The 13,463-nt window shown below is 67.3% G+C and overlaps 1 protein-coding gene across 1 annotated transcript in view; it reads right to left on the bottom strand.

Annotated features, from left to right (window-relative positions):
* Nucleotides 1-12,203, bottom strand: part of LOC142077330 (histone-lysine N-methyltransferase 2B-like) — a gene marked incomplete at its 5' end in the record, with an annotated part of 58,797 nt that extends 46,594 nt beyond the window's left edge. Inside the window, 6 exons of the mRNA XM_075139398.1 lie at nucleotides 2,837-2,950; nucleotides 5,310-5,408; nucleotides 5,862-5,953; nucleotides 7,981-8,202; nucleotides 10,460-10,515; nucleotides 11,938-12,203. Of these exons, the coding sequence (XP_074995499.1) occupies nucleotides 2,837-2,950; nucleotides 5,310-5,408; nucleotides 5,862-5,953; nucleotides 7,981-8,202; nucleotides 10,460-10,515; nucleotides 11,938-12,203 (849 nt within the window). The remainder of the gene's footprint in view (nucleotides 1-2,836; nucleotides 2,951-5,309; nucleotides 5,409-5,861; nucleotides 5,954-7,980; nucleotides 8,203-10,459; nucleotides 10,516-11,937) is intronic.
* Nucleotides 12,204-13,463: the final 1,260 nt, after the last annotated feature.

Genomic DNA, 13,463 nt, shown 5'->3' on the forward strand with positions numbered 1-13,463 from the left:
CCCCCATATCCCCCCCATATCCCCACCCCCCCATGTCCCCCCTCCCCCCCATATCCCCACGTCCCCTCCCCCCATATCCCCCCATATCCCCCCTCCCCCCCCATATCCCCCCATATCCCCCCCCTCCCCCCCATATCCCCACCCCCCTCCCCCCAAATCCCCTCCCCCCCCACGTCCCCCTCCCCCCCATATCCCCACACCCCCTCCCCCCATCTCCCCCCATATCCCCCCATCTCCCCCCTCCCCCCCCATATCCCCCCCATATCCCCACCCCCCTCCCCCCCAAATCCCCTCCCCCCATATCCCCTCCCCCCCATATCCCCCCCTCCCCCCATATCCCCATCCCCCCTCCCCCCCAAATCCCCTCCCCCCCCATATCCCCCCATATCCCCCCCTCCCCCCCACATCCCCACCCCCCCTCCCCCCCAAATCCCCTCCCCCCCATATCCCCACCCCCCTCCCCCCCCATATCCCCCCCTCCCCCCCAAATCCCCTCCCCCCCATATCCCCACGTCCCCTCCCCCCATATCCCCCCATATCCCCCCCATATCCCCACGTCCCCTCCCCCCATATCCCCCCCATATCCCCCCATATCCCCACCCCCCTCCCCCCCACATCCCCACCCCCCTCCCCCCCAAATCCCCCCCCCCACCTTGGCCGCGCGCCCCCTCCTCCCGCAGACGTCGCAGGCCTTGCAGCGGCGGCAGCTCCAGCCCTCGGCCTGCCCCGGCCCCGGGCCCTCCCCCGCCCCCAGGCAGAAGGCGTGGAAGGGCTGGCAGCAGACCTGGCACAGCACCAGCTGGGGGGGGGTCAGGGGGGCACCCCCATATCCCCCATAGCCCCCCCATATCCCCCCCATCCCCCCACGGCACCCCCATCCCCCCTACATCCCCCCTATAGCACCCTATAGCACCCTATGGTCTCCCATCCCCCCCCCCAGCAGCAGACCTGGCACAGCACCAGCTGGGGGGGGGTCAGGGGGGCGCCCCCATATCCCCCATAGCCCCCCCCATATCCCCCCCATCCCCCCACGGCACCCCCATCCCCCTACACCCCCCTATAGCACCCTATAGCACCCTATGGTCTCCCATCCCCCCCCCCCAGCAGCAGACCTGGCACAGCACCAGCTGGGGGGGGGTCAGGGGGGCACCCCCATATCCCCCATAGCCCCCCTCATATCCCCCCCATCCCCCCACGGCACCCCCATCCCCCCTACATCCCCCCTATAGCACCCTATAGCACCCTATGGTCTCCCATCCCCCCCCCCCAGCAGCAGACCTGGCACAGCACCAGCTGGGGGGGGGTCAGGGGGGCACCCCCATATCCCCCATAGCCCCCCCATATCCCCCCCATCCCCCCACGGCACCCCCATCCCCCCTACATCCCCCCTATAGCACCCTATAGCACCCTATGGTCTCCCATCCCCCCCCCCCAGCAGCAGACCTGGCACAGCACCAGCTGGGGGGGGGTCAGGGGGGCGCCCCCATATCCCCCATAGCCCCCCCCATATCCCCCCCATCCCCCCACGGCACCCCCATCCCCCCTACATCCCCCCTATAGCACCCTATAGCACCCTATGGTCTCCCATCCCCCCCCCCCAGCAGCAGACCTGGCACAGCACCAGCTGGGGGGGGGTCAGGGGGGCACCCCCATATCCCCCATAGCCCCCCCATATCCCCCCCATCCCTCCACGGCACCCCCATCCCCCTACACCCCCCTACATCCCCCCTATAGCACCCTATGGTCTCCCATCCCCCCCCCCCAGCAGCAGACCTGGCACAGCACCAGCTGGGGGGGGGTCAGGGGGGCACCCCCATATCCCCCATAGCCCCCCCATATCCCCCCCATCCCCCCATGGCACCCCCATCCCCCCCACACTCCCCCTATAGCACCCTATGGTCTCCCATCCCCCCCCCCAGCAGCAGACCTGGCACAGCACCAGCTGGGGGGGGGTCAGGGGGGCACCCCCATATCCCCCATAGCCCCCCCATATCCCCCCCATCCCCCCACGGCACCCCCATCCCCCCCACACCCCCCCTATAGCACCCTATAGCACCCTATGGTCTCCCATCCCCCCCCCCCCAGCAGCAGACCTGGCACAGCACCAGCTGGGGGGGGGTCAGGGGGGCACCCCCATATCCCCCATAGCCCCCCCATATCCCCCCCATCCCCCCACGGCACCCCCATCCCCCCCACACCCCCCCTATAGCACCCTATAGCACCCTATGGTCTCCCATCCCCCCCCCCCCCCCAGCAGACCTGGCACAGCACCAGCTGGGGGGGGGTCAGAGGGGCGCCCCGAAACCCCCCAGGGCACCCCCATATCCCCCCCATCCCCCCATGGCCCCCCCATCCCCCCCACACCCCCCCTATAGCACCCTATAGCACCCTATGGTCTCCCATCCCACCCCCCCAGCAACAGACCTGGCACAGCACCAGCTGGGGGGGGGTCAGGGGGGCGCCCCGAAACCCCCCCGGGCACCCCCATATCCCCCCCATCCCCCCATATCCCCCCCACCCCCTACACCCCTCCTATAGCCCCCTATAGCCCCCTAAAGCCCCCCCCCCAGCAGCAAACCTGGCACAGCACCAGCTGGGGGGGGGGGGGGTCCGGGGGGGCACCCACGGGTGGGGGGCCAGCACCCACGGGTGTCCCCCCCCCCCCCCCTTACCCCCCATTCCCAGTGCTGTGCACGCTGGGGACCCCCAAATGCTGCCCCCCCCCCCCCCCCAAGAGGAGCACCCATGGGGGGGGGGGGGACGGGCAGCACCCACGGGTGGGGGAGGGGGGCACCCACGGGTGGGGGGGCAGCACCCACGGGTGGGGGGCACCCACCTCGTGCAGGCCCTTGCTGGCGCAGAGGAGGCAGACGAGGGGGGCGGTGACGGGGACGGAGGAGACGATGCTGAGCCCCCCCATCAGCCATACGTTCTCCAGGGCGCAGTCCTCCTGCGGGGGGCACGTATAGAAAAGGGGCGGGGCACCCACATCCCCCCCCCCCCCCCCCCATACGCACACCCCCTATTGGGTGACCCCAACCCCCCCCATGGGTGGGACCCCTATGGATTGGGAGATGGGATCCGCCATAGGTGGGACCCCTATGGATTGGGAGATGGGATCCCCCATAGGTGGGACCCCTATAGATTGGGTGGGGGGGAACCCCATATGTGGGACCCCTATAGATTAGGAGATGGGATGCCCCATAGGTGGGACCCCTATAGATTGGGTGGGGGGGAACCCCATATGTGGGACCTCTATAGTTTGGGAAATGGGATCCCCCATAGGTGGGACCCCTATAGATTGGGAGATGGGATCCCCTATAGGTGGGACCCCTATGGATTGGGAGATGGGATCCCCTATAGGTGGGACCCCTATGGATTGGGAGAGGGGATCCCCCATAGGTGGGACCCCTATGGATTGGGAGATGGGATCCCCCATGGGTGGGACCCCTATGGATTGGGAGATGGGATCCGCCATAGGTGGGACCCCTATGGATTGGGAGAGGGGATCCCCCCATAGGTGGGACCCCTATGGATTGGGAGAGGGGATCCCCCATAGGTGGGACCCCTATGGATTGGGGTGGGGACAAACCCCATATGTGTGACCCCTATGGATTGGGAGAGGGGATGCTCCATAGGTGGGACCCCTATAGATTGGGTGGGGGGGAACCCCATATGTGGGACCTCTATAGATTGGGAGATGGGATCCCCCATAGGTGGGACCCCTATAGATTGGGAGATGGGATCCCCCATAGGTGGGACCCCTATGGATTGGGAGATGGGATCCCCTATAGGTGGGACCCCTATGGATGGGGAGATGGGATCCCCCATGGGTGGGACCCCTATGGATTGGGAGATGGGATCCCCCTATAGGTGGGACCCCTATGGATTGGGAGATGGGATCCCCCATAGGTGGGACCCCTATACATTGGGAGATGGGATCCCCCATAGGTGGGACCCCTATAAATTGGGTGGGGGGGAACCCCCATATGTGTGACCCCTATAGATTAGGAGATGGGATGCTCCATAGGTGGGACCCCTATAGATTGGGTGGGGGGGAACCCCATATGTGGGACCTCTATAGATTGGGAGATGGGATCCCCCATAGGTGGGACCCCTATAGATTGGGAGAGGGGATCCCCCCATAGGTGGGACCCCTATGGATTGGGAGATGGGATCCCCCATAGGTGGGACCCCTATAGATTGGGTGGGGGGGAACCCCCATAGGTGGGACCCCTATGGATTGGGAGATGGGATGCCCCATAGGTGGGATCCCTATAGATTGGGAGATGGGATCCCCTATAGGTGGGACCCCTATGGATTGGGAGATGGGATCCCCCCATAGGTGGGACCCCTATAGATTGGGAGATGGGATCCCCCATAGGTGGGACTCCTATAGATTGGGAGATGGGATCCGCCATAGGTGGGACCCCTATGGATTGGGAGATGGGATCCCCCATAGGTGGGACCCCTATAGATTGGGTGGGGGGGAACCCCATATGTGGGACCCCTATAGATTAGGAGATGGGATCCCCCATAGGTGGGACCCCTATAGATTGGGAGAGGGGATCCCCTATAGGTGGGACCTCTATAGTTTGGGAGATGGGATCCCCCATAGGTGGGACCCCTATAGATTGGGAGAGGGGATCCCCTATAGGTGGGACCCCTATGGATTGGGAGAGGGGATCCCCCATAGGTGGGACCCCTATGGATTGGGGTGGGGACAAACCCCATATGTGTGACCCCTATGCATTGGGAGAGGGGATCCCCCATAGGTGGGACCCCTATAGATTGGGAGATGGGATCCCCCATAGGTGGGACCCCTATGGATTGGGAGATGGGATCCCCTATAGGTGGAACCCCTATAGATTGGGAGATGGGATCCCCCACAGGTGGGACCCCTATGGATTGGGGTGGGGACAAACCCCATATGTGTGACCCATATAGAATAGGGGGGGAACCCCATATGTGTGACCCCTATAGATTGGGGGGGGATCCCCCCATATCTGTGACCCCTATGGACTGGGTGGGGGGGAACCCCCCATAGGTGTAACCCCTATGGATTGGGGTCCTGGGGGTTTTGGGGTGCCCCGGGGGGGTCCCCAGAGGTTTTGGGGTGCCCTGGGGGGTCCGGGGGGGTGCCAGGGGTTTTGGGGTGCCCGGGTGGGTCCTGGGTGGTCCCAGGGATTTTGGGGTGCCCTGGTGTGGGGTCTTGGGGTGCTGGGGGAGGGTTTGGGGTGCCCTGGGTGGGTCCCCAGAGGTTTTGGGGGGCTGGGGGGGTTTTGGGGTGCCGGGGGGGGGGTCCCCACCTTGAAGTCGACCCGCAGGCGGTGCACCCCGTCGCTGGGCCGCGCCTTCCCCGACCACCCGTTTTGGGGGGGCCCCAGGGTGCCGGGGGGGCCCCACTCCTGGGGGGGGGTGGGGGGGGAGAGTCAGGGGGTGTCACAGCCCCGGGGGTGCCCCCCCACCCCTTCCCAGGGCACACACCCCCCCCCCACCCAGGGGTGCCCCCCCCATGGGTCCCCCCAAACCAACCCCCTCCCCGGGTGCCCCCCCTCCCTGGGTGCCCCCCCCTCCCTGGGTGCCCCCCCCACCCGTGGGTGCCGTCCCCCACCCCCACCCCTGGATGCCCCCCCATAGGTGCCCCTCCCCACCCGTGGGTGCCCCCTCCCGCCCATAGGTGCCCCCCCCACCCGTGGGTGCCACCCCCCCCATAGGTGCCCCCCCCACACCCCTAGATGCCCCCCCCACCCCAGCCCCCTCCCTGGGTGCCCCCCCCCATAGATTCCCCCCTCTCCCATGGGTGCCCCCCCCACACACCCGTGGGTGCCCCCCCCCACCCATGGGTGCCCCCCCCCCACCTTGTGGTGGCGGCGCCGGGCCCGCAGCTGCAGGAGGGGCTGGAGGGGGGCGCGGCGGGGGCGGGGCGGCTCCTCCGCCTCCGGGGGGGGCTCTGGGGACACGGGGGGGGGGGGGGGACACGGGTGGCACCGGGGTCCCCACGTGTCCCCGTGTCCCCCCCCACGTCACACGTGGGTCCCTCCGTGTCCCCCATGTCACGCGTGTCCCCATGTCCCCCATGTCACGCGTGTCCCCCATGTCACGCGTGTCCTCATGTCCCCCCATGTCACGCGTGTCCCCCCGTGTCCCCCCATGTCACGTGTGTCCCCACTCACCTGTGTCACGCGTGTCCCCCATGTCACACGTGTCCCCATGTCCCCCATGTCACGCGTGTCCCCCCGTGTCCCCCCATGTCACGCGTGTCCCCGTGTCCCCCGTGTCACGCGTGTCCCCAAGTCCCCCCATGTCACGCGTGTCCCCCGTGTCCCCCATGTCACGCGTGTCCCCGTGTCCCCCCATGTCACGCATGTCCCCGTGTCCCCCCATGTCACGCGTGTCCCCCGTGTCCCCCATGTCACGCGTGTCCCCACTCACCTGGGTCACGCGTGTCCCCCCATGTCACGCGTGTCCCCCCATGTCACGCGTGTCCCCACTCACCTGGGTCACGCATGTCCCCCCCATGTCACGCGTGTCCCCCCGTGTCCCCCCATGTCACGCGTGTCCCCCCATGTCATGCGTGTCCCCACTCACCTGGGTCACACGTGTCCCCCCATGTCACACGTGTCCCCCGTGTCCCCCCATGTCACTCGTGTCCCCCGACCCGTGTCACACGTCCCCACATCACACGTGTCCCCCACCGGTGTCACATGTCACACGTGTCCCCACACGTCACGTGTCCTCTCACCTGTCACGCGTGTCCCCAAGCCCCACTCACCTGTGTCACGCGTGTCCCCCACACCACACGTCCCCCCACCTATGTCACACGTGTCCCCCCATGTCACACGTCACGTGTGTCCCCAAGCCCCACTCACCTGTGTCATGTCACACGTGTCCCCACACCCCACTCACCTGTCACACGTGTCCCCCACACCACACGTCCCCCCACCTGTGTCACGTGTGTCACACGTGTCCCCAAACCCCACTCACCTGTGTCACGTGTCCCCCACCCATGTCACACATGTCCCCGTGTCCCCTCTGTCATGTGTCACACGTGTCCCCAAACCCCACTCACCTGTGTCACGGGTCCCCCACATCACACGTGTCCCCCCACCCGTGTCACACGTGTCCCCACACCCGCATGTCACATGTCCCCCCACCCATGTCACACGTGTCCCCAAACCCCACTCACCTGTCACACGTGTCCCCACGCCCCCCCACGTCACACGTGTCCCCCACCCATGTCACATGTGTCCCCCCGTGTCACATATGTCCCCTACACGTGTCACACGTCTCCCCCACCCGTGTCACACGTGTCCCCACGCCCCCCACGTCACACGTGTCCCCCCACGTCACACATCTCCCCCCACCCGTGTCACGTGTCCCCCCACCCATGTCACACATGTCCCCAAACCCCACTCACCTGTCACATGTCCCCACGCCCCCCCACGTCACACGTGTCCCCCACCCATGTCACACGTGTCCCCCCACCCGTGTCACACGTGTCCCCCCCACGTCACACGTCTCCCCCCACCCGTGTCACGTGTCCCCCCACCCATGTCACACGTGTCGCCAAACCCCACTCACCTGTCACACGTGTCCCCCACCCACGTCACACGTGTCCCCCGTGTCACATGTCCCCTACACGTGTCACACGTCTCCCCCACCCGTGTCACGTGTCCCCATGCCCCCCACGTCACACGTGTCCCCCCCATGTCACACGTGTCCCCCACCCGTGTCACATGTGTCCCCCCCACGTCACACGTGTCCCCCACCCGTGTCACACGTGTCCCCCCCACATCACGTGTCCCCCCCACGTCACACGTGTCCCACCCACGTCACATGTGTCCCCCACCCGTGTCATACGTGTCCCCCCCACATCACACGTGTCCCCCACCCGTGTCACACGTGTCCCCCCCCCCACGTCACACGTGTCCCCCCCATCACGTGTCCCCCCCCCCCGCGCCCCCCGCCCCCCCTCACCGTCGGGGGGTGCCCCCCCGGTGTCGCCGTCGGAAGGGGGGGGCGAGGGCGGGGCGCGGGGGCGGGGCCTCAGGCAGCGCCGCCCCGAGCGCCGGGGGGGGGGCTCGGCCCCCCCCGCCGCCTCCCCTCCCCCGCCGCCCCCCGCCATCTCCCCCGCCGCCTCCGGCCCCTCCTCCCCCGACTCCTCCGAGTCCCACGGCGTCACCCGGGGGGGGCACCGGCCTGGGGGGGGGGGGGGGACACTCAGGGGACCCCTCGGGGGGGGTCCCCGGGTCCCCAAAGTCCCCCCACGTCCCCCTCCCCCACGCCCTCGATGTCCCCCCCCATCCCCCCCTTGCCACCACCCCCCCCGTGTCCCCACGGCCCCCCCCATCCCCCCATGTCCCCCCCGTGTCCCCAACCCCCCCCGTGTCCCCCCCGTGTCCCCAAACCCCCCCGTGTCCCCCCCGTGTCCCCAACCCCCCCGTGTCCCCAACCCCCCCATGCCCCCCCATGTCCCCAACCCCCCCATGTCCCCAACCCCCCCGTGTCCCCCCGTGTCCCCGTGTCCCCCCCGTGTCCCCAACCCCCCCGTGTCCCCCCCCCCCCGTACCTCTGTCCCTGTCCCTCTGTCCCTGTCCCTGCTTGGGGACCATGTGGCCGGGGGGAGGGGATGAGGGGGAGGGGACACCTGGGGGGGGGGGAGGGGACATGGGGGAGGGGACACCTGGGGGGGGAGGGGACATGGGGGAGGGGACACCTGGGGGGGGGGGAGGGGACATGGGGGAGGGGACATGGGGGAGGGGACACCTGGGGGGGGGGAGGGGACACCTGGGGGGGAGGGGACACCTGGGGGGGGAGGGGACATGGGGGAGGGGACACCTGGGGGGGGAGGGGACATGGGGGAGGGGCACAGGGGACACCCCCCCCCCCATAGGGCTCCCCACGCGGCCCCCAGACCCCTATAGATCGCCGTAGGCTCCCAACACCCCAGAGGGCTCCTATGGCTCCCTATAGGCCTCTATGGCCCCTATAGAGCTGCATAGCTTTCGATAGATCCCTGTGGCTCCCTATAGCCCCTATACATCCCTGTGGCACCCTATAGATCTTATAGATGCCTGTGACTCCCTATAGGCCTCTATGGCCCCCATAGAGTCCTGTGGCACCCTATAGACCTTATAGATGCCTGTGACTCTCTATAGGCCTCTATGGTCCCTATAGACTCCTGTGGCACCCTATAGACCTTGCAGATGCCTGTGACTCCCTATAGTCCTCTATAGCTCCTATAAAACCCTTGCGGCTCCCTCTAGTCCCTATAGATCCCTGTGGCACCCTATAGACCTTACAGATGCTTGTGACTGCCCATAGGCCTCTATAGGTCATATAAAAGCTCCGTGGCTCTCTATAGCCCCTATAGACCCCCACGGCACTTTAAAAACCTTATAGATGTCTATGGCTCTCTATAGGCCTCAATGGCCCCCATAGACCCATGTGGCACCCTATAGACCTTATAGATACCTGTGACTCCCTATAGGTCTCTATAGCTCGTATAAAACCTCTGTGCCTCTCAATAGCCCCTATAGACCCCTATGGCACCCTATAAACCTTATAGATGCCTGTAGCTCCCTATACTTTTCCATGACTCCTATAAAATCTCTGTGACTCCCTATAGACCTCTATGGCCCCTATAGGCCTCTATGCCTCCCTATAACCCCTATAGACTCCTGCGAGTCCCTCTGGCCCCCATAGATCCCTGTGGTCCCCTATAGCTTCCTGTGGTGCCTACAGCATTCTATAGCTCCCTACGGTCCCTACAGCTCCCTACAGCCCCTATAGACCCCTGTGGCTCCCTCGAGTTTCCTATGGCCCCTATAGATCGCTGTGGGTTCCTATAGCTTCTGATTGTTCCTATGGCTTTGTACGGCTTTCCGTGGCTCCTACATATCCCTATATACATTACGCTATAACTCGTTACATGTTCGGATGCTGTCTATACCATACTCTAATTGTCTGTGTTACCTATGGAACTTCATAGTTCCATATAGCTCTTCATAAAGGTTTCAGTTTTCCATACTTTCTTATAGCTGCTATAGCTTTCTATGATTCTCTACAAACCCTATAGATCCCTGTGGCTTCCTATAGCTACAGTTGATCCCTATGGATCCCTACGGCTCCCTACGGTCCCTAAAGACGCCTATGGCTCCCTATAGCTTCCCATGGTCCCTATGGCTCCCTATAGATCCCTACAGCCCCCCCAGACCCCTGTGGCTGCCTATACTCTCCTATGTACCCTATAGCCTTCTACGGCTCCATATGGTGGCTATAGAACCCTTACGCTCCCTATAGACTCCTACACTCCCCTACGGCTTCCCGCGATCCCTATGGATCCCTATAGATCCCTATGGATCCCTATGGATCCCTACGGTTCCTAGAGCCCCCAGAGCCTCCCTCCGGCCCCTATAGCCCCCTATAGCCCCCATACGTCCCCCATAGGCCCCACCTTTCCGCGCCAGCCGCTCCATCTTGCGCGCCTCGATCTTGTCGCACTTGCGGTACCTGGGGGGGGGAGGGGGGGGGGGACATCAGGGGGGACCCCGGCCTCCGGGCACCCAGCACCCGTCCCCGCAGCCCCACCCCGTAGCCCCCTATAGCCCCCCATGGCACCCTATAGCCCCCCATGGCACCCTATAGACACCCATGGCACCCTATAGACACCCATAGGCTCCTATAGCCCCCCATAGCCCCCCCAAACCCAGCAACCGCAGCCCACTCGTGCCTGGGGGGGGGCACCCATGGGACCCCCGGGGCTGGGGGAGCACCCAGGGGTTTGGGGGAGCACCCAGGGGTCTGGGGGGGCACCCCGGGGTTTCGGGGAGCACCCAGTGGTCTGGGGGGGCACCCAGGGGTTTGGGGAGGCACCCAGGGGTTTGGGGGGAGCACCCCGGGGTTCAGGGGGGCACCCAGGGGTTTTGGGGAGCACCCAGGGATTTGGGGGGGCACCCAAAGGTTTGGGGAGCAGCACCCAGGGGTTTCGGGGGAGCACCCTGGGGTTTGGGGGGAGCACCCAGCGTTTCAGGGGGGCACCCAGGGGTTTCGGGGAGCACCCAGGGGTTTCGGGGCAGCACCCAGGGGTTTGGGGGGAGCACCCAGGAATTTCGGGGGAGCACCCAGGGGTTGGGGGGAGCACCCCGGGGTTTGGGGGGAGCACCCCAGGGTTTGGGGGGGCACCCAGGGGTTTGGGGAGGCACCCAGGAGTTTGGGGGGAGCACCCCGGGGTTCAGGGGGGTACCCAGGGGTTTCGGGGAGCACCCAGGGATTTGGGGGGGCACCCAAAGGTTTGGGGAGCAGCACCCAGGGGTTTCGGGGGAGCACCCTGGGGTTTGGGGGGAGCACCCAGGGGTTCGGGGGGGCACCAAGGGGTTTGGGGGACAGCACCCAGGGGTTTGGGGGGAGCACCCAGGGGTTCGGGGGGCGCACCCAGGGGTTCGGGGGGGAGCACCCAGGGATTTCGGGGGAGCACCTGGGCTTTTGGGGGAGCACCCAGGGGTTCAGGGGGGCGCACCCAGGGGTTTGGGAGCAGCACCCAGGGGTTCGGGGGGGCACCCCAGGGATTTCGGGGCAGCACCCAGGGGTTTGGGGGGGCACCCCGGGGTTCGGGGCAGCACCCAGGGATTCGGGGGTGCACCCCAGGGTTCGGGGGGCAGCACCCAGGGGTTTCGGGGAGCACCCAGGGATTTCGGGGGAGCACCCTGGGCTTTTGGGGGAGCACCCTGGGGTTTGGGGGGAGCACCCAGCGTTTCAGGGGGGCACCCAGGGGTTTCGGGGAGCACCCAGGGGTTTCGGGGCAGCACCCAGGGGTTTGGGGGGAGCACCCAGGGGTTTGGGGGGAGCACCCAGGGGTTTCGGGGAGCACCCAGGGATTTCAGGGGAGCACCCAGGGCTTTGGGGGGTACCCCCCAGGTTTGGGGGGGCACTCACACGCAGCACTGCTTCTTGGTGTTGGGCCCCCCGAATGTTGGGGCAGGCGGCGCAGTCCTGGGGGCGGCGGCAGCCCCGGCACCGCCCGCACCGCGCCTGCCGGTTCTTGCGGGCGGGGCGGCGGGCGGGGTGGGGAGGGGGCGTGGCGGGCGGGGCGGGCGGGGCGGGGGCGGCTCCGCCTTCTCCTCCTTCTTCTTCTCGGGGGACCCCGTCCCCCCGAAATCGTTTGGCTCGGCTGCCCTCCGCCTCCGAGGCCGAGGAGGTCTCTGGGGGGGGGGGAAATAAGGGGGGGGGTCAGGGGGGACCCCGGGGTTTTGGGGGGTCGGGGGGGACCCCCGGGGTTTGGGGGGGACCCAGCAGTTTGGGGGGATGTGGGGGGACCCAGGGGTTTGGGGGGGGCCCCAGGGTTGGGGGGGGATGTGGGAGGACATGGAGGAACCCCAGGGTTTGGGGGGACCCCAGGGTTTGGGGGGGACCCAGCGGTTGGGGGGATGTGGGGGGACCCAGGGGTTTGGGGGGGACCCCGGGGTTTGGGGGGGACCCAGCGGTTCGGGGGGATGTGGGGGGACCCAGGGGTTTGGGGGGGACCCCGGGGTTTGGGAGGACGTGGGGGGACCCTGGGGTTTGGGGGGGACCCCGGGGTTTGGGGGGGGACCCCAGGGTTTGGGGGGGACATGCAGGGGTTTGGGGGGGGACCCCAGGGTTTAGGGGGGACCCAGCGGTTTGGGGGGACGTGGGGGGACCCAGGAGTTTGGGGGGGACCTCGGGGTTTGGGGGGACATGGGGGGACCCCGGGGTTTTGGGGGGACCCAGCGGTTTGGGGGACATGGGGGGACCCTGGGGTTTGGGGGGGACCCCAGGGTTTGGGGGGACATGGGGGCACCCCAGGGTTTGGGCGCGGACCCAGGGGTCTGGGGGGGGACCCCAGGATTTGGGGGGATGTGGGGGGACCCAGGGGTTTGGGGGGGACCCCAGGGTTTGGGGGGACATGGGGGCACCCCGGGGTTTGGGCGGGGACCCCAGGGTTTGGGGGGGACGTGGGGGAACCCTGGTGTTTGGGGGGACCCCGGGGTTTGGGGGGGACGTGGGGGCACCCCGGGGTTTGGGGGGGCATGGGGGGACGCAGGGGTTTGGGGGGACCCCGGGGTTTGGGGGACGTGGGGCACCCCGGGATTTGGGGTGGCATGGGGGGACCCTAGGGTTTGGGGGTGACTCCAGGGTTTGGGGGGACCCCAGGATTTGGGGGGGACATGGGGGACCCCGGGGTTTGGGGGGACCCCAGGGTTTGGGGGGGACATGGTGGCACCCAGGTTTGGGGGGGGACCCCAGGGTTTGGGGGGGGCCCCGGGGTTTGGGGGGCTGTGGGGGGACCCAGGGCTTTGGGGGGACCAATATTTGGGGGGGGACCCCCATGAGTTCCGGGGGAGGAGGAGGAAAGGGGGACCCCAGTACCGGGGGGGGGGGGCGGTGCAGCTCCCCTCCCTTGACACCCCGAGCCAGGTGACAACGACCCCCCGTGTCCCCCC

Source organism: Calonectris borealis, unplaced genomic scaffold, assembly GCF_964195595.1.
Source record: "Calonectris borealis unplaced genomic scaffold, bCalBor7.hap1.2 HAP1_SCAFFOLD_219, whole genome shotgun sequence".
Classification (NCBI taxonomy): Eukaryota; Metazoa; Chordata; class Aves; order Procellariiformes; family Procellariidae; genus Calonectris; species Calonectris borealis.